Source organism: Morus notabilis, unplaced genomic scaffold, assembly GCF_000414095.1.
Source record: "Morus notabilis unplaced genomic scaffold, ASM41409v2 Scaffold508, whole genome shotgun sequence".
Classification (NCBI taxonomy): Eukaryota; Viridiplantae; Streptophyta; class Magnoliopsida; order Rosales; family Moraceae; genus Morus; species Morus notabilis.
The window spans coordinates 484,153-503,736 of NW_010361936.1; the positions used below are offsets into that span (position 1 = coordinate 484,153).

The following is a 19,584-nucleotide window of genomic DNA, read 5'->3' on the forward strand; positions in this document are numbered from 1 at the left end:
GAAGAGTTGGGGGTGGGGGGCGGGGGGCAGTCGGAGAAAAGAGAGAAGAACGAAGGGAGAAAATGAAAAAAAAAAATGAAAACAGATGTAATCCGTTTTTAAAAAAAAGTGAAGTTTTGGAAAAAATCCAAAAACATTTTTGTTTTTAGTTTTGGTACGGATCCTTCCCAAATGCATTTTCCTTTCCAGTTTCAATTTTCCCCTTCGGAAAATGTGAAAAACAAAAACGAAAACGAAAACAAACGAGCACAGAGGTTTTGTAGATTAATAAAAATGAAATCCTTACATGAACCAATTGAAAAAAAGTTAAAAACTTGTCCAAACAATTAAAATACGTACAAAAATGAAGTTCAGAGAGCTACACAGACATCTTAAAAGCTGCCATCGGTTACCCAAAATCGTAGAATATGCTGTTCTATTTCGGGCCTTGGTCTCACACGCTCTATAGCCATGTTCTACAAAAGAGAACTGCGCTCTACTCATCGGTCACGCATCCCTGTGAAGCCGACTGCACATTCTTGATGTACTGCAAATAGAAAACAAGTGTTTTTTTAGTAGGCATTCATCAAATGAAGAACGTGTTAGTGAAAGAGGTTCGTCGTTTACCTTGTACAGCACTCCAGAGTTAGCCTTGTATGGCAGTGAAGTCCACGTCTTTCGACGGTTTTCCAGTTCTCCATCTGTTAACTCAACGTCTATTCTCCTATTCTGAACATCGATCTTAATGATGTCTCCGTTCTTAATTAGACCAATAGGGCCGCCTTCCTGAAAAGGATTTGCAGATACATTACTCCAATTATTCTAAACGCAGTATGACTTTTTTTCTGAATGGTGATTTTAACTGAGGGTGTGCATAAAATACATGCTAATAAGGAAGAATAAACTTCCATCACGACAATGAAAAGAATGTCGGAGGTTGCATGCAAAATTTTTGAGGCAATATGAAAAATTATGGTACAAATACCAATGTTTGAAATCCAAAGAGATGATTAAAAAAAAAAATTGTAAGAATTAAAAGGAAAGTATATTTGTGAATTAAAACACACACACACACACACACACAAAATACCTGAGCTTCTGGGCATATATGGCCAACAACAAATCCATGTGAGCCACCTGAAAACCTACCGTCGGTCAATAATGCAACCTCCTGTGACATCAGAAAGCAATGCCCATCAAACATCTTTCCGTTTAAAACAGAAGACAAATGAATGTAGAAAAAAGAACTAAAAGTATGCACGCCGAAAGTAAACTTACAAAAATATCAGGAACTCTCAGACTTCATGTTTCTTTTTCTTACATATCGATCTTAAAAACTTGAAAGCTATGTCATAATGAATGATGAATTCACAAACAGCCAAAAACAAACAAATAATCACCACCAAACAGACTTACTACATTCTTACCTTTCCTAAACCCGCTCCCATAATCGCACTAGTTGGCGTCAACATTTCAGGCATGCCCGGTCCTCCCTTTGGTCCCTCACCTCTAATAACCACAACTTTTCCCTGAAACATGACAAATGCAATCAAACATCAGATATACCACTCAGCTTCACTACAATGTTTCGCACAGTAAAACAATCATAGGAAAGGATCACAATGGAGAACCAATGTACACCAGTCTGGTACGTATCAAGTGATCGATCACAAAGTACCATAAAAGTGATAATCCGAGATAATTGATTAGTTACTGTAACTAAAAGAGATACCTTAAAACTCATTGGATCCTCAGAGATAGCTGCAATCATTGATTCCTCCCCTTCAAAGACAAGTGCAGGGCCTGCAAAAGATGATCCAAACCAATGATTTTTTGGGGATCGTATACTCAATGTACGTAAAGAATCCAAGGATAAGGATATTTCCAACCGATAAAAAATAAAACAGACCAGAGAAATAAAGCCCCTCTTTTCCAGTAATTTTGGCCACGGAACCCTCTGGTGCAAGATTTCCATACAGTATTTGGATGTGTCCTGTTTTCTTTATGGGGTTTTCCAATGGTCTTATGATATCCTGAGTATAGAAAAGGAGAAACGGATAAAGAGACAGCAGCATATAATGTTTGTTTTCGGACATGTTGCGTATGAACAATGAAATCAATACAAACAGTAGAACGAGTAGATTTTAAAAAAATAATAATATAAGAAAATAAAAAAGGTATCATACCTGACCATTGGACAAAGGAAGGAAACCTTTTGTATTTTCAGCCAGTGTCTGCCCAGTAACTAGAGATAAAAATGTTGTTATGTTAATCAAACACATCAGTATTTTCATCAACTCGAGTAAGAAATACAAACCTACATACCAGTCATACAATCTCCATCTAAAAATCCAACCTCCAAAAGGTACCGAATAACTGCGGGTGTTCCTCCAATCTAACAAGACAAGTATAGCCAAAAACCACTTGAGAAAAATCATATTCACATTAAAAAAAAAAACAAAATACAAATAAAAATTGCAGAAGTAACAGAATGAAAGTGCAGGCAAAGAATGCAGACCTTGTGGATATCCTCCATAACGTATTTCCCACTAGGCTTTAGATCTGCAAGAAATGGAACCTGATCGCTAACCTTTTGAAAATCATTAAGGGTTAATCCCAGACCAACAGACCTGCCAGGGAATCTCATTATTAGTTATTTTGTTATCATAAGAATCCATGGAAAATTCTGCCACTCACCTTGCGATTGCAATTAAGTGTAACACAGCATTTGTAGAACCACCAAGTGCCATGACGATGACCATGGCATTGCGCAGTGATTTTGGAGTGATGATATCTCGAGGTTTTAAGTCCAGTTTTAACAATTCAAGTAGATATTTTCCAGCCAAACGACACTCATCCAACTTTAACGGATCTTCAGCGGGTGTTGAAGAGCTTTTAGGAAATAACAAAGCAAAAACCATAAATTTATAAGTGATAGAACTCAGAGAATAAGAAAATTTAACCTGCAAATATCACTTTTGGTCGTCCCAAGAAAGGATATTTACCTGTAAGGAAGAGACATTCCCATGGCCTCAATGGCAGAAGCCATTGTGTTAGCGGTATACATGCCACCACATGCCCCTGCCCCGGGACACGAGTTCATCACTATGTTCTTCCTCTGCTCATCACTTATGGATCCACTTACATATTCTCCATAACACTAGAACAATTGGAATATAAACAGAGGTTTAGTTTTAGTTCTGGGAAATCATTCATACAAGCCGGAAACATAAAAGCACAATGGAATTTCCCAAAGACGATAGTCCCCAGTAAAATAAAAAGAAGAAAGATCAGAAGTAAGGTGAAGCACTACGCAATACAAGGAAGGCATTCCAGTTAGCTGCACAGCAAACTTTGCATATAGGCTCAACAAAAGAAACCAAGACAGGAAAATAAAAGAAATTAAACAACAGGTAATCTTTTTGACTGGAAGTTAACACAAAAACATCTAAAGTGGACATTCAATTCCTAAACACAGTGGAGTGCGTACCTGGAAGGCAGATATTATATCATAAGTATGGCCTTGAAAGTGACCAGGCTGCAATAAAATCAACAACCATAAAAAATCAATGTACAACCATAAAAAGCGATATAGGAAAATGCCTTCGTAGTGAAAAGAGATCAAACCTTAATGGTTCCACCATAAATCATGATACTTGGTCGGTTGAGGCGTCCCATTGCCATGATTGTGCCCGGCATCTGCAACGAGTTCAATCATAAGATACAACAAAAGTACAATCACGCATGACAACAACGACCATGCCATAAAGTCATGAAGTTACAAGTAGCACTAAAACAACATCCATAAAGAGAAATATACTAAAGTTTATCTATTTAGATTAAGCATATAAACAACCACCAGTGATATCACCACTTACTTTTAACCAATCACATATTAGCCAATTTCTGAACTGTACTATAGTAATAATCACATATGATATTTAGCATATTTCATTTACGTTATACAGCATTATATATTTGGCATTGCTTTCCTATAGCTTTTTAGTTAGAGTTTGGAAAAACATCTTTAATAGCAGTTAATCATATAAAAATGATATTCAGGTTTTGTAATAAAAGTGATGCTTGCAAAATTCTATTGAAGTTTTTCTATAAGTTTCCAAGTCTCTTAAAAGGGCGTTTATTAAGAAGCTTAATAAGCCACATCTACAAACTCTTCGTCTTAAGAAAAAGTTATCCAAACACTTCAAAACCAATGTCAATTACTCCCATAGCGAGACCTTTGTAAAAATAACCTAATAGAAAAGTTTTATTCATAAAATGACAATTCAAAAATTTTTATTTGCAAAATGACTTTCTGAGAAAAAAGAAAAACGAAAAAAAAAAATCAGAACTTCACCCCACGCCACGGATCCACTGCTCAGCTCGATCCGAACCGCCACGTTCTCGACCTTCTCGAGCCTCGACGTCGCGATCGTGAACGGCGCGATCAACGGCACGTTTAGAGCCCTGCTCTCCACCCTCTGAATGTTCACCATGCTCGTCTCCATCAAGTTTTTGAACCCGAACCTCGCCGGCGTCGTCGCCAGGGCCATTCTCGGCGTGATTCTGGAGGTGGGTCTCGGCCTTTTGGGGATTTGGATGTGACGGAGATGTTGAAGATTTGCCATTTTGATGCATTGTTTGGGCAATTAAAATTAAAAAGTCATTTTCCTAATTTTACTTTCTTACTCGGTTATTTTAGCCAAATTCTCCTCCCATAGCATCGTCTAAGTATAACTTCTTGTTCACATAAAAAAAAAAAAAAAAGAACACACACACACACAACAACAACAACAACAACAACGACAACAACAACACACTTGGAAAATGTAATCCAAACCCACCAATCCTAGAACCAAATACTCAATCAAAAGAAGTAAAAACACAAAGAAAAGAAAATAAAATCCTACTCACATTCTTGTCAAAATGTCAATTAGGCACAAAGAAACAAGGTAAAACACTTGGAAAATGTAATCCAAAACCACCCATCCTAAAGCCAAATATTCAAATTTCAATCAAAAGAAGTGAAAAAAACAAAACAAAACAAAAAAAACCAAAGAAAAAAAGGAAAAAATAAATAAAACTCACATTTTTGTCACAACCAGGGATTGAGATGTTGCCATCATACCACTGAGCACTCATGACAGTCTCAATACTATCAGCAATCAAGTCTCTAGACTGCAAACTGTAGCACATTCCTCTAGTCCCCATTGAAATAGCATCACTAACTCCAATAGTATTAAACCTAAACCCAACCATGTCAGCCTCTCTGACCCCTTCTCTGACGGCCTCCGACAATCTCAGCAAGTGCATGTTGCACGTGTTGCCCTCGTACCAAACCGACGAAATCCCGATCTGGGGTTTACTCAGATCCTCGTCAGAGAGCCCCACGCCGTGGAGGATGGCCTGGGACCCACCCTGGGACTTGGGCTCTGTGATGCGGGAGCTGTACTTGTTCAGCTTCTGGGTCGGCGGGCACTCGATTGCGATGAATGGCGGGGATTGGACGGAGGCTCGGATAGAGAAGGGGAGACGCGGGCAAGAGCCATTGTGGGGAATCGGGTGCCTTAAGGCGGCGTGTGGATATGGGGTTGCGAGGGCCGCTTGCATGGTGGCGGCGGGGGTTTTGGTGGGTTTAGGGAGTGAGAAAAGAGTGGGGGAGTTAAGGAAGCAGGTTGAACAAAGAGAAAAAAATGGGCTTCTGATGAAGTGGAAGAGGTAAGTAGCGTGTGGCACGTGAGTTGCGCGTGAGTTAAAAAGTAAAAAAAACGACAAACGTACATGGGTTCTTTTGAGTTATCTTTTTGAGTTTGTCTCTTCTGAGTGGCATGGAGGTCCAGCCGCGGTCTAATGCGTTTGTAACTCACGTTCCCATACAAACGGTATGTTTGCTAGTGCTAGTGGTATAAATATGGACCGGGCCACGCAGGCCGGCCCATGTCATGATTCTTCGGCTCTTCATCGAACCCGACGCAATATGCAATATACCCAGGAGAAAATTACATGTTAATAACATTGCTTTTCCCAATAACGGGATTGTTATTTTGAAGTGTAATTTGAGTATAATTTTTGAGTTAAATTTGAGTTATAACTTGAGTTAAAGTTATAACTTGAATAAAGTTGAGTAAAGTTAAATAAAGTTGAAACTTAAAAAAATGTGAACTTGAATAAAATTGTAACTTAAGTTTAAATTTTTTTTTGAGTTTTGTTGCAAAAGAACAACTCCTAATTTTTATCGCGTGCTGTGTGCGATTCATTTAAAATAATAGTTGTTAAATTAATTTTGAAAAAAAGGAAAAAAAGGACACAAAAGAAATAATAACGTAAAAAAAAGATCTAAAACAAAAAACAAAAAAAAAAGATTTTAAGTTGTTTTGCTTTGTTTAAATCAACTCTATTTGATTTGATTTAATTTGTTTTTACTTTATTTGGTGTGCTTTTGTTTCATTTTAGTGTATTTTTGTTAAATTTTATTTTTTATTGAATCATTTATAACATTTTTATTCAAACAGTACTGAAAATTTAGTATGAAACCGTATTAAAATGGACAAAATTAAACTACAAATAAGCCTAAAATTAATAAGTAAATATAAAAAAAAATATGTACAAATTAGATAGTCTCATTTTCTCTCTCTGTATTTTCTCAAGCAGGTCCCACCACTCTCTCTCTCTTTCTCTCTTTCCCGGGCAACTCTCTTTCCTGGCAGGCCCACCACTCCCCACTCCTTCGCTCTCTCTCCCTCAGCGAAAAAGCAACGCCCAAAGAAAAGGAAAAAAAAAAGCCAACGATACGTTTTGTTGGCACCCCAAAAAACCTATTCAACTTTATGGGGTGTTTCGTATGAGGATTCGTGTCATGGTTTGTGCCTCGCTATAGTATTTTCTCTCACAAAAAAAATATGAAAACCGAGAGTAATTTTGAATCATGGTTCTAAATTCATGAACCAAATGTCCACTTAGTGATTTGGTATAGATTTATTTATGCCATTAAAAATAAAGTTAAAACAAATGATGTCATCTTTCCCTCACATCTCTCACCATCTTTCTCTCTCATCTGTCTATCTTCCTCGCTACTACGGCCAATGCTCTAAAGATCATGCATGGAGGTCGCACGTCAGAGATCATTGAGCTGAGAAGATGTAGCCCGTAAAGTCACAAGTCTCTGACTCGTTGCAGAGCTGCTTCGTCTGATGATGATGGAGATCTCGGCCTCCTCATCTTCACGCACGCAATCTCATTTCTCATCATTCCTTTGAAGATCGTGATCCGATTTTACTTCCATACGTTCCCTCCTCTCTTGTGTTGGTTTTCGAAACGATTTCAAATGTGGAAGTGTGTGAGTAGCAGATCGTGTATAACAAAACTTTATATAAAACCATTGAGATACTCTATAAATTTTATTAATTTATGCACGAATAAATAAATCACATTAATTTATTTACTAAGAACCATATTAGGAATTATACCTAGAAACTAATTAGGATGATAACTTGTGTTTTTTAACCTCGAAAGTTCCTCGCTCCAATGCTAGTTTAGAAAACCTGAATCTTCCTCGTTAATTCCTTGAATCTAGAAAGAACGTATGTGTTGGCAAAACTGAAACAAAACGGGTTTAGCAATAATGCTCAAGATTTCCATGAAAACCAACACATGCACGACGTGAAATTTTTAGAGAAAATTTCCCTCTTCCCCACTCTATAAAATTTGGCTACTATAGCTAGAAGAGAGCAAAAATTGTCTCTCACAATTTTCTACAATCTCTTATTTTATAGAGTAGTAGTCAAACTCCCAAAAGGGGTCTTATCTTTATCTCCAATATAAAACTTGTTAATTATCTCCCACTTCAAATTTGATTTTGAAACAAAATCCATCCTCCCTTATCCAATATGACCAGCCACCACTAAGGGATTTCCTACCTGTGGTAGGCGCAATTTTACAAATAATTACAGTCTAATTTTTAACTTAAATTTAAATTCCAATTTAAGCCAAACTTAAAACAAATTGAATTTCAAATTGAACAACTTATCAAATAAGTTAATTGGATAACTATGGAGAGCAAGCAATTTGAATCCCAAAGGGATTCACACTGTGCTCTGCGTTCACACTTTGTGATTAATTTTCAATTAATTATCCTTGAGTGTTTTTATTTTAGAATTCCATAATTTCAAAATTCTTATTTTACCCTTAGTGTCTTGTAGAATTACAAGGACGACTCGGAGACTCATTAACCTATAATTTTGAGCTCCAATAAATTAATAAATAATTAAAAACTTAAATTAATTAATTGATTCTATTAATTCTAATAGTTACTCCACTATAAACTTGGAATTGCACTCTCATAATTATAGAAATAAATTACTTCTAAACTATGAAGTGTCCATTTGATATAGTCATTGCATATAGATCAATCCTCCATAAATAATTTATAATTAAAGCTAGGTGAAATCTGTTAACCTCTCTAATTATATTTTTATCTTTGAGTACCATTCATTATCTAATGGACAGTAATTCATAAAATAAATTCATGAATCAGAGCTCCTACTGGTCCAAGTACCGAATCAACCCTCAAGAGAATTATTTATCTACTTCTTTCTCAAGAAGGAATGAATTCCATCTTGTATAATAACATTCTCGGCTACCTACTTCATCATGTCTCCAAAATACAATGAATAAGATTTAGGATCTCAGAATCTGTACCGAGTAAATCAAAAGATGCAAATCCATAAATAGGAGTCTGCTAAGAACTAAGGATTAAGATCGTTCTATATATGACCATCGATAGACTCAATTAGAATTTCTATACTTAAACAAAAATGATCATAAATTCATATTGTGTTTGTGTCCTAGTTCCACGTAATCTCATTATGCGAAATGCATTTATTCAATACCTCGCCATATTAACAATACGGATACACTGTTCCATTCTAAATGGCAATGACATGTATTAATAATGTTTTAGTTAAAGATTCTGAACCTTAAAATTCATTAATTCATTACGGCCATCGTTTTGATTATTATCCTTAAACATTATCCTTTCGCATATAACACTTATATACAATATTCATAGACATATGCACATAAAATAATGAATAAACTCTTTTATTAAATAAATAATAAATATCCTATTACATCTCATGCTTCTAGGACATCATTCCCAATAATCTCCCACTTGTCCAAAAGCAGATATGTCACGTCTCTAATCCCAAATCCTTCTAAGTGTCGATCAAATACATTTAGTGACAATGTCTTCATGAACGGGTCAGCAAGGTTGTTCTCCAACGCGATCTTCAAAACTGCTACATCGCCTCTTTCTGCAATGTCTCTGATCAAGTGATATTTCCTTTCTTTATTTTAGCACTCTTATGGCTTCTAGGTTCTTTTGAATTAGTCGCCGCTCCATTGTTGTCACAGTAAAGCTTAGTGGATTCTTGATGTCACACATGTATGTACAATCCTATGGTTTCTTAACCTTAGGGCTCTGATACCACTCTGTCATGCTCCGAACTCAGGGTCGGTGACGTGGAGGCTCGATTAGGGGTTAAACGCGATTAAGAATAAAATATTAAGGAAATTCCCAAACGAGCCCCACATTTCACTGAAAATAATTTACTAACTACAAGAGGTTTATAACTAAGCCTCTAACACCGTTCAGGGTTTCACCCACAGGATATGTAGTATTATACATACATGAACATCTAAATAACATTATAGACATCAACCACAGTCTAGAAATCTAAATATGCAGGGTTACAGAAGTTACAATTCTTACATTCGTACACAGGGAGGATGATCACAATCCTCACCAAATTTGGTGGTAGCAACTGACTTCGCTACTCCGCACTGCTCCTAGAGTCACCTAGGAGGGGTTTAATATTTATAAAACATATCAAACGTGAGCGAAAGGCCCAGTAGGAGATATTTTGTAATAACTTTGTAAATAAGTAAATAAGTGAGAAAACAAGTAAATAAATAAATAAGTAAATGAATAAATATAGACATTCAGTTCCAACACAACAGCCAGAACCTCACATCCTTTTTCTCAAAGGAAATATAACTGAAAATCTCTATATTACAGGCATCAGCAAGTAATTTATACTATGATAAATTATTTACACAACCACATGCACAAGCCATATCACCCCGGGCCGGGTTTCGGGTCCTAACCCTAAGGATGCACTCTCCAAATCCTATCTAGGCCATCAGCTGGTTTACCAATTGGCAAGATCTCTTATCTTAAGAAATCATTAATTAAACTTTATGAAACAATTCATTATACTCCCCAGAACTACAACAAGCCATGGGGGTTAAAAATATTTTTCTTTTGCAGCCATGCCCTTTCTGTAAAACATTTGCAAGGCCAAAATTCTTTTACAAATAGGCTCACAAAGGAAAGGGTAAGAAATCCTACCTCGTAAATATCAAACCTATGGCTAGCGTTGCTATATTCCGGCTTTCGCTTCCTCAAAGTCTCTCAATCTGAGTCCTCAGCTAGCATTGATACAAAACAACACTTTAGGATCCAATTCTCATTCCTAAAGCAATTTCAATCTCAATTATATCCTTTTGGATTTCCTATTAGTGTGCCTTAATCAAATTTCAAGTTTCATAAATGAATTCATGTTTCAAATCATCATTCCAAGGGTTTTCAATCTTAAAACATGGATTAAAGATGTTAATCCATTCATTTTAGGTCCCTAAATGAAGCTAATTTGGGTTCTCCTCGAAAACTGAGGTCAAAACAGCATTTTCAGGCAAAACAGGGTCAAACCCCATGTACACCGGTCGACCGGTGACAGAGCAGTGCAACACCACCGGTCGACCAGTGGTGTGCACTTCGGTCGACCGCACAGGTTGACCTATTGTAATGCATCCGGTCGACTGGATAGGTTGACCGGTGGAATCAGCAGGGCGAGGAAAACTACCAAAATTAGTCTGAAAACCTGCAATTTCAGTTCCAATTCAAGATATCTTAAGGAAAAACCACTGGATCTAGGTTCTAAGTACTAAATCAAGTCGAAAGAACCCAAGATATCTAATTTCTACCATGGTTTTACTCAAAATCCATCAAAATCCATTTCGAACCAAAAATAAGTTTTTAAATTTGAAAAACTTGAGATTCAAGAGAGGTTTTCAAAAATCTTACCTTAAATCCTTCCCTTGACGTTGAATAGCTTGACACATCTTCAATTAATTCGATGAATCATTGTTGCAACAATAACGGCAACATAGCTGTCATGGTCAACTTTCTCAAAACCAGACGAATCAATCTCATTTCATTCTGAAATCTTCCCAAAACTGATAAACGAACCTGGACACGTTCTTAGGCGATATAGGAAGATCATCCAGCTATGAAATCTCAATCAAGAATCAATCAAATCAATTTTTCATCTTTGAATCAATAGTTGACTTACAAAAATAGAAACTAAAACAAGTTTCCAGATCTTTTAGTGACCTTCTATAAAAAGCTAGCCAGCTGCACATCTATTTTTAAACACAATCAACCAGCTAAACATTTCTAAAATAATACCAATCAAATACGATTAGAATCAATACACAAATTGGGAAACAAATCCCAACAATCTCCAGAAATAAATCCCAATAATATTTTTTTTCATTAAGCTAAGTGTTTCTTACACTCTATAAGTACAATTTTCACTCTAATCTATCTATAATAGAAGTGTCAATCCAAATTTCTTGTTTCGATCAAAACAGAGGCGTTTTGGACCATCTCTTTCTTTTTTTCTTTTTTTTTTTCCCTCACTACTTTTTTATTTCTTTCTCCCGCAAAATCTCCTTCTTCTTCTTCTTCTTTTTTTTTTTTGGTATTTTTCCCTTTACTACTTTGTCTTTTTTTTTTTACTTTACTATTTTTGTCTTATTTAATTGCATCTATTACTTTTAAATACATTCATTCTCTCTAATTTATTTCTCTTAGATGATTCTAATATACGTTTTTTCCTTTACTTTACTCCTAATAACAAAATTTTTTTTATATGTGTCCGTGCTTAATTTTTTTTTGTGTATTTTGTTTTGCTAAAAGATTCTCTGCAATGTAATCCTTTTTTAATATACTTCTTTTAAATAGTTTTTTCCCAAGTATTCTTATTAAAATATATTTTTTCAAATGTGTCCCTATTTAATTTTTCTTGTGTAATCCTTGTTATTATATTGGTATACTTATAAAGATGTTGGTGTTAGTTTTTTATTAACTAATTAACTAAAATCTTTATTATTAAATAAATTAAAAAATAGTAATACTGTAATCAAAACTTAGCACACAGATTATTATGCACGTGAAGTTCAACTAGTAGTAAAAGAAAGATGTTTGTTTTGTTTTCTTTTATTCCCTTCAAACCTCATTTTTTTTAATAGTAATTAGAATATTGTTAGGCTTTTTATGCAGTTACTAGTAAAAAACGGGCGCAAGCTCATTTTAAACAATGGTTATGCAAGTTGTTAAAACAACGAAAGAAGCAAAAAGCACAAAAGAAATAAAGAAAAAGGGGAGAAAAAGATCTAATACAAAAGGTGGGGAGAAAAGAAGCCCAAATAGTTTAAAAAAAACCCCCAAAAGTAGGAAACAAAAAAGTTTCAGTTGTGGAAGGGAAAAAAACTCCTTGCGAAATGTTTCGCATGTCTCTCATGTGCAAAATGGTTCGCAAAACTAAGGGAGAAACTTAAATTCCGTTCACTTTGCGAGTTTAAATTGTGTGAGTTTGGACTTATATCTAGTTTTCTATAATTCGAATTGATGTTTAGTAGTATAAGATCTAAACAAGAAATAAAATTTGAAACAGTGTTTAGTTACATTGTTAGAACTATAGCCTAAATCCAAGTTCAAAAATTCATGCAATCAAACAAAGGGTTTGGATTGATATTTAGGTTGAAACTCATCATAACCCTCCAATCAAATAGGCTATTATTCTCTCTTAATAATGTAGCAAAGATACTTGGAATATTGGTTGCAAGCATGGATCCGATTAAAAGTGTGCCCCCACTGAAAAAAAGGTGTCCCTATTAAATTGGTCATTGTATTTCAAATTCTTAATTTTATCTTTCTTATTTATGCTCACGTTTAATGCTGTTTTTTTTTTTTTAAAGTAAAATCATGATGTCAACATGTACTCATCTTACTATTTTTACGTCTATAATTTTTCTTTTCTTGTTATTGCTGATTAGGTATTCTTAAGTACTCCCTCTTCTTATTTTTCTTTATGATTATATATTCATGCTCCCTAAATTTTGAGGTCAGTTCAACTTTTCCTCCTAAACTTTAAAAATTCTTTCTATACTATCCAAACTTCAAGGGCATGAATGTAAATAATCCTATTACAGCTCTTATTGTGTCTATTCTACATATTACACTTAAAAAAAAAAAAAAAAAAACTAAAAATTTAAGACGTGTTCTCCCTCTTCTTTATTTGATTTTACAAAACAACACCTTTATATTAAGTTACAAAACAAAACTAAAAACAAACTCTAGCCCTCTATTAAAAAAAAAGCCAAAGAAATTTTAGTGGGTATGATTATAATGGTTATTTATCAGTGTGTATTATTGTTTTAATCAGTTAATATTGATTACATAGTTGTAATAAATTAGATAGTTAACAAAAAATGTATAACAACTAATGAGATTAAGTTGTTATCACGCTAGATCATTAAATTTTATATTTGATTAGTAACTACCGATAAAAACGTAACATTAAAAACTCGTATATATATATATATATTCTTTCCTCCCATCTTCTTTTTCACTTGTTTCCTTTCCTCTCAATTACAACATACGTACTATTTTTATTTTGATATAATATAGGTGTATTTATAAATATTTAAAAAAAATGAAATTTGATATTGAACTAAAAAGATGATATTACTAAGAAGAATATTAGAAGCTTACCTTTTTATTATTTTAATTTATAAATTTAATATCTTTATTTCTTTGAGATAGTATAAATTTCGTTTTTATCTGTGTCCCACTAAAATCAAATCCTTGTTGTGTGACTAGAGATGGTGGAGAGATGTCAATTGACATTGTCTTCTTTGTATTCTCCTCATAAAAATATAAAAAAGTATTTTTCAATGCAAAATCTAACAACCATTGAATTTCATTCACCCAAAATCAGTTTCTTTGAAAACAACCACGCATTTATCAACCTAGTTTCCAAACTATTAGGATCACATATTTCAAACTATCCAACATAACCTCAACGCAGAGAAGAAGAAAAGCCCAATAATGTAACTGACTTTAATTTTGTTTCACTTTTCAAGGAGCCTACATTGTTGATTTGTTGCGAAATAGAGGGCTTAAATTTGTACCAATCATAGAAAATACCAGATTACGTGGGAAAACCAACTTCATAACCATTATCAAATTCTCCACATTCAACATCCAAACGTAATCAATTTGTAACAAAAAAGCAAACCGACTTTCACTATTTTTCATTTAATCTAGACAAGAACTCGTCTCATTACAGCATCAAGAACACATTTTTTAGCTTATTGGTTCAAAACTAAGGGACTTTGGTGGTGGGTAACTGCTGGAAGGGTGCCCGGGTTGGTGCCATGGGGTGGTGGCTCAAGCTTTAGTTCTCCCTGTGGCCTGTGTAATAAAAAGTGAACCGAATTAGTTTCGTTTCAAAACGTGTGTGCAAACTCTTTCAGATGTCATGCCTTTTTTCAATTGAATACTTGCAATCGGATATCAATAAAAAAAAAAAAAATACAAAAGTACTAACTTCCAAAACGTGCTCGCAATCTCTTACAAGCATCATGTGTTTTTTTATTGATTACTTGCTATCGGATGTCAAAAATTTTTCTTTTTTTAAAAACTAATAATTTCTTCCATTGTTAACTTTATTCTTGATTATTTGAATAGTACTTCGAAGTTCTACCCACAAATCTTTGAATAACACTGGGATTTCAAAACCAGCAAACCAAATCTTTGCCGTGAGAAAGTAGTTGTTGACAATATCAGAGGATTCAGGACTTCGCACGGGACTTGTTAGTTGGTTTTTCTCATATAATTTTTTCCTTTAAAATAAGAGAAAAGGGAGATAAATACCCATTAGAATACATGAGTTTGGATTTAAAATAAGAAAAAAAATGAGACAAATACACATTAGAATACATGAGTTTAGATTTTTAACTTTATTCTTGATTAATATCCTTTTTAGTCAAATAATTATATTAGTCAAAGGGTATTAATCAAGAGTAAATGGTAAATATAGATTCATGCACTCTAAAAGTAGGTTCAACAAAAATAAAGAGTTTAAAAAAATTAATTCCTTTTTTTTTATATTTTTATTGTTTAACAAATGCTATGAAAAAGGAAGTGAAGTCAAAAACTGGTGAGAATAATTTTTATTGCTAAAAAAATTGAAAATGACTGAAGGTTGTTTTCATATTTCTGTTTTTATATTCTACAACTATAAGTTGTTTTAGAAATATATCTAAAACTCAATTTGACTTTACCATTTTCAAAACACTATGGAAGGTGATGTACCATTACGTTCAGAACTTGATTTATAAAAGCCACCCTCAATAGCAGCAATACTAGTGCCAGCATCCCTGCCAATTTTACCTTGAAAAACTAGTAGATTGCGTAAACGTTGTATGTGTATGTGTGTGTGTATATATATATATATATCTATATTTTAATTGTTGAAGCTATATATATATATATATCTTACACACACATATATATCTTACATATTCACAGATCTCCTTGGCCTTTGCTCAGCAAAGCATCTCCTTTTGGCCTATTTTTTTTACTGCGCCAATTACTAATCTAAATGCCGAGTTAGAAACAATAGCTTATTAAAATGAGAAACCGAGATACACATGTTTCTACTCAGATTTTAAAATTTTAAGTACAATGGATTGCGTGAGCGTTACTTAAGCACGTTTATAAGTAATGAGCTCCTGAACCTTGGCAACACATATTATGTTAATTGTTGAATCTATATATTAAAGAATCTTTATATCTTTCAGAGACATATTTCTTGTTGCAAAAAGTCTCTCTTTTTGTACGACTATTTTCCTTTTTTATTTTTGGTAATTAGATTTGTGCTTTTTTTTAAAGAAAAGAATAAAACAAATATGGATTATTTCTTTCTCGAATTTTTTAGTAGAATTTTAAAATCAATTATTTTGCAAATTTATATTAAAAAGTGCTATACATGACAGTTTACGAAATCAGAGTATCATACTACTCAGATTTCTTCAATTTTTTTAAAGAAAAAAAAATGCTTCAACTTCAACTTGTGTAGGTTTAAGATTATACAAAAAAAAAAAAAAAAACAACAATTACAACAATCAAAATGAGAAACGCAAACTTAATGCCAATCCTTGGCAAAGACTCTCGACAAGTGCGCCTTCAAGCTTACTAGCTTATGTTTTCATCCATTACAATTTGACTTAATGAGGCACATGGAAACAAAATTTTATGTAAACCATTGCATAAGATAAAATTACATAGTATGCCATTACAATCCACAAATTTACATTTATAAATGCTCTTGCTATTTTTGTTGATTAAACAAAAAATTTTATATTCTATTACAATACTGTCTGAAAACAGGAGTCGGAAATCAGTCATTTTTGTCGAGAAGGAAAAAACAATATGCATGGTAGGATATTTTTAATATCTATCTAGATATTTTCTGGTAAGTTAAAATGGCATTTTTGAGTTAATGTCATTGGATAACATAAATATAAAATGATATGTTTTGAGTGGCATTTTTCTTTTTATTTCTTCCGAAACATAATGAATGAATAAGTGTTAAAAAAATGTATAGGTTCTATGAAACTCAAATGATTTGTTTTGTCCTAACTTTGTATCCTTACCTACTCCTATTTTAGTTTTATAATGTGTCAAGAAACTATTTTTGATTATTTCATTCTCTTTTCTTATAATTTGGGCAACTTCAAGTATTGTGTATCTCCATTAATCGTCTCTGAAAGCAAATCTCAACCCTCTGGTCATGATCAACAAAAGATATGAAACGAACCCCGGAACTATATCTTGACCACTCAAAATTTTTTTCCAAGTGGAAATCAAGAGCCCTGCACAAATGACCACTACGTGTGTTTGTCGTTTTGAAATACAATTTGTCTCTTGTTTGGTAAGAAAAGCGCTATTAGAGACTAATTCCACGCACCAAACTGGCAAAGTCACGTTCTCCAAATTAATTAGTAGTTGAAACCTGAAAGTTGAAAGTGGAAAAGGTTTTAGCTTCTTGCAAGGTATTAGTCAAGCACGTGATCACTCTTTATCTACCCTTTTTCCCTCCAATATAAATAGACCACTTTGTCACAACAATTTTCGTACCAAAACATTTTGTTTCATTACAAACTACCTTAACTAGCAGTTAGCAGCGGATCCATTTCCGCAGCTAAGGAAAAAAAAAAAAAAAAACATAAAGCACTAGATCCTCGGTGAATTCTTTGAAAAAAAAAAAAATGGTGACTGTCGAGGAAGTCTGCAGGGCTCAACGCGCTGAGGGCCCTGCCACCATCATGGCAATCGGGACGGCGAATCCACCCAATTGCTTCGACCAAAGGACTTATCCGGATTTCTATTTCCGTATTACTAACAGTGAGCATAAGACCGAGCTCAAGGAGAAGTTCAAGCGCATGTGTAAGTTCACTTTAATTCATTTCTCGTTTTATCATGATTATTAAGGGTTCAAATTTGTATGTTAATTTGTTGCTAAGATTCAAGCAAATTGGATATCATAAATGAATTGAACTGCTATGTTTGCTTGTAATATCGAATGGTCATTAGTGGTATATGAGCTGCCCTCGTATATAGTAGTAGGTCATTAATGAATAATGCTAAACATATAGGTTGGTCTTGGGATGACAATATACCTTTGCAAATGTGATTTGCCAAATTAATAGTTACTGTATAACGACATTGTATTTAAAATTAAATCATTTAAAGGTATAAGAAAATCACAATTCTCGCTAAGGTAATTTATTTTTGCATGCGTATCAATCATCAAAGTAAGAAATATATATTTTTAAGGTTAGTGAGAAACATATATTTTAAAGGTAATTGCACGTAACAAAGATATTAACTATATTAGGAGACGTTTTCATAAAAGAAAACGACAGATGACTTCCACTAATATTATTTCCTGTAAAAAAATTCCGTTTCTCATTTTCTTTGTTCACATTGAATTTGCAGGTGAGAAATCTCTGATCAAGAAGCGTTACATGTACTTGCATGAGGAGATCCTCAAGGAAAATCCCAACATTTGTGCTTACATGGCACCTTCATTGGATGCTAGGCAGGACATGGTGGTGGTGGAAGTGCCGAAATTAGGCAAAGAGGCTGCAACTAAGGCCATCAAGGAATGGGGCCAACCCAAATCCAAGATTACCCACTTAGTCTTCTGCACCACTAGTGGTGTTGATATGCCCGGAGCTGACTACCAACTCACTAAGCTATTGGGTCTTCGCCCCTCGGTGAAGCGCCTCATGATGTACCAACAAGGCTGCTTCGCTGGTGGCACGGTGCTCCGCCTTGCCAAGGACCTTGCTGAAAACAACAAGGGGGCCCGTGTGCTAGTCGTTTGCTCGGAGATCACCGCTGTTACCTTCCGTGGGCCTAGTGACACCCACCTTGACAGTCTTGTGGGTCAAGCCTTATTTGGTGATGGTGCAGCTGCTATGATCATCGGTGCAGATCCTATTCCTGAGGTTGAGAAGCCTATATTCCAATTGGTTTCAGCGGCCCAAACTATCCTACCCGATAGTGAGGGCGCCATCGATGGACATCTCCGAGAAGTCGGGCTTACGTTTCACCTCCTCAAGGATGTTCCCGGACTTATCTCAAAGAACATTGATAAGTCCTTAACTGAGGCATTCAAGCCTTTAGGCATCTCAGATTGGAACTCTATTTTCTGGATTGCGCACCCGGGTGGACCAGCCATTCTCGACCAAGTGGAGGCTAAGTGTGGCTTGAAGCCCGAGAAACTACGCGCCACAAGGCACGTGCTTAGCGAGTACGGTAACATGTCGAGTGCGTGTGTAGTGTTCATTTTGGACGAGATGAGGAGGAAGGGCGCTGAAGATGGCCTCAAGACCACAGGAGAAGGACTCGAATGGGGTGTTCTTTTCGGGTTTGGACCGGGGCTCACCGTTGAGACCGTGGTGCTCCACAGTGTAGCTATTTAGGGGTTTCGATCGGTTAACCCAATAAGTTTGTTTCTGCTTTTGTGCGGGGTCAATTTGTTTATTTGGGATTGCTTTATTTGGATGCTGCTGGGGAATCCATACTGAAATTGTCGACGTTAATATGTTTGCTAGCTCAATAGCTTGCAAAGCCGAAGCGAAACATATTGCAACTTAATTATTTTATATGATAAATGTGTCTTTTTAATCGATATGATTAATATATATATATATATGCTTGATAATATTATTTATTACCACAAACCACCCTATATATATATCTATAATCCTATATATGTATACATATTATATGCTTGTTGCAATTGTCAATGCATTTTTTAAGGCCCCATGTTTATAACCTCCATGTGTCTTGTTAAGGTACGAGTGGCTCTTTTTGTATGTATGGTATACTAATTCAATGAAAAC

The 19,584-nt window shown here is 34.7% G+C and overlaps 2 protein-coding genes across 2 annotated transcripts; one reads left to right on the plus strand and one right to left on the minus strand.

Annotated features, from left to right (window-relative positions):
* Nucleotides 1-235: 235 nt before the first annotated feature.
* On the minus strand, nt 236-5,651 carry LOC21400911 (dihydroxy-acid dehydratase, chloroplastic). The gene is made up of 14 exons (XM_010100831.2): nt 5,068-5,651; nt 3,607-3,678; nt 3,470-3,517; nt 2,985-3,139; nt 2,677-2,871; nt 2,498-2,609; nt 2,305-2,374; nt 2,166-2,224; nt 1,889-2,012; nt 1,712-1,782; nt 1,407-1,508; nt 1,070-1,150; nt 607-765; nt 236-526 (listed from the first exon to the last, which is right to left on the minus strand). Exons 1-14 carry the CDS (start codon nt 5,587-5,589, stop codon nt 476-478), a joined length of 1,821 nt encoding a protein of 606 aa, XP_010099133.1. The 5' UTR covers nt 5,590-5,651; the 3' UTR covers nt 236-475.
* Nucleotides 5,652-17,321: 11,670 nt separating this feature from the next.
* LOC21400912 (chalcone synthase) lies at nt 17,322-19,353 on the plus strand. Its single transcript, XM_010100832.2, has 2 exons — nt 17,322-17,617; nt 18,170-19,353. Exons 1-2 carry the CDS (start codon nt 17,440-17,442, stop codon nt 19,159-19,161), a joined length of 1,170 nt encoding a protein of 389 aa, XP_010099134.1. The 5' UTR covers nt 17,322-17,439; the 3' UTR covers nt 19,162-19,353.
* Nucleotides 19,354-19,584: the final 231 nt, after the last annotated feature.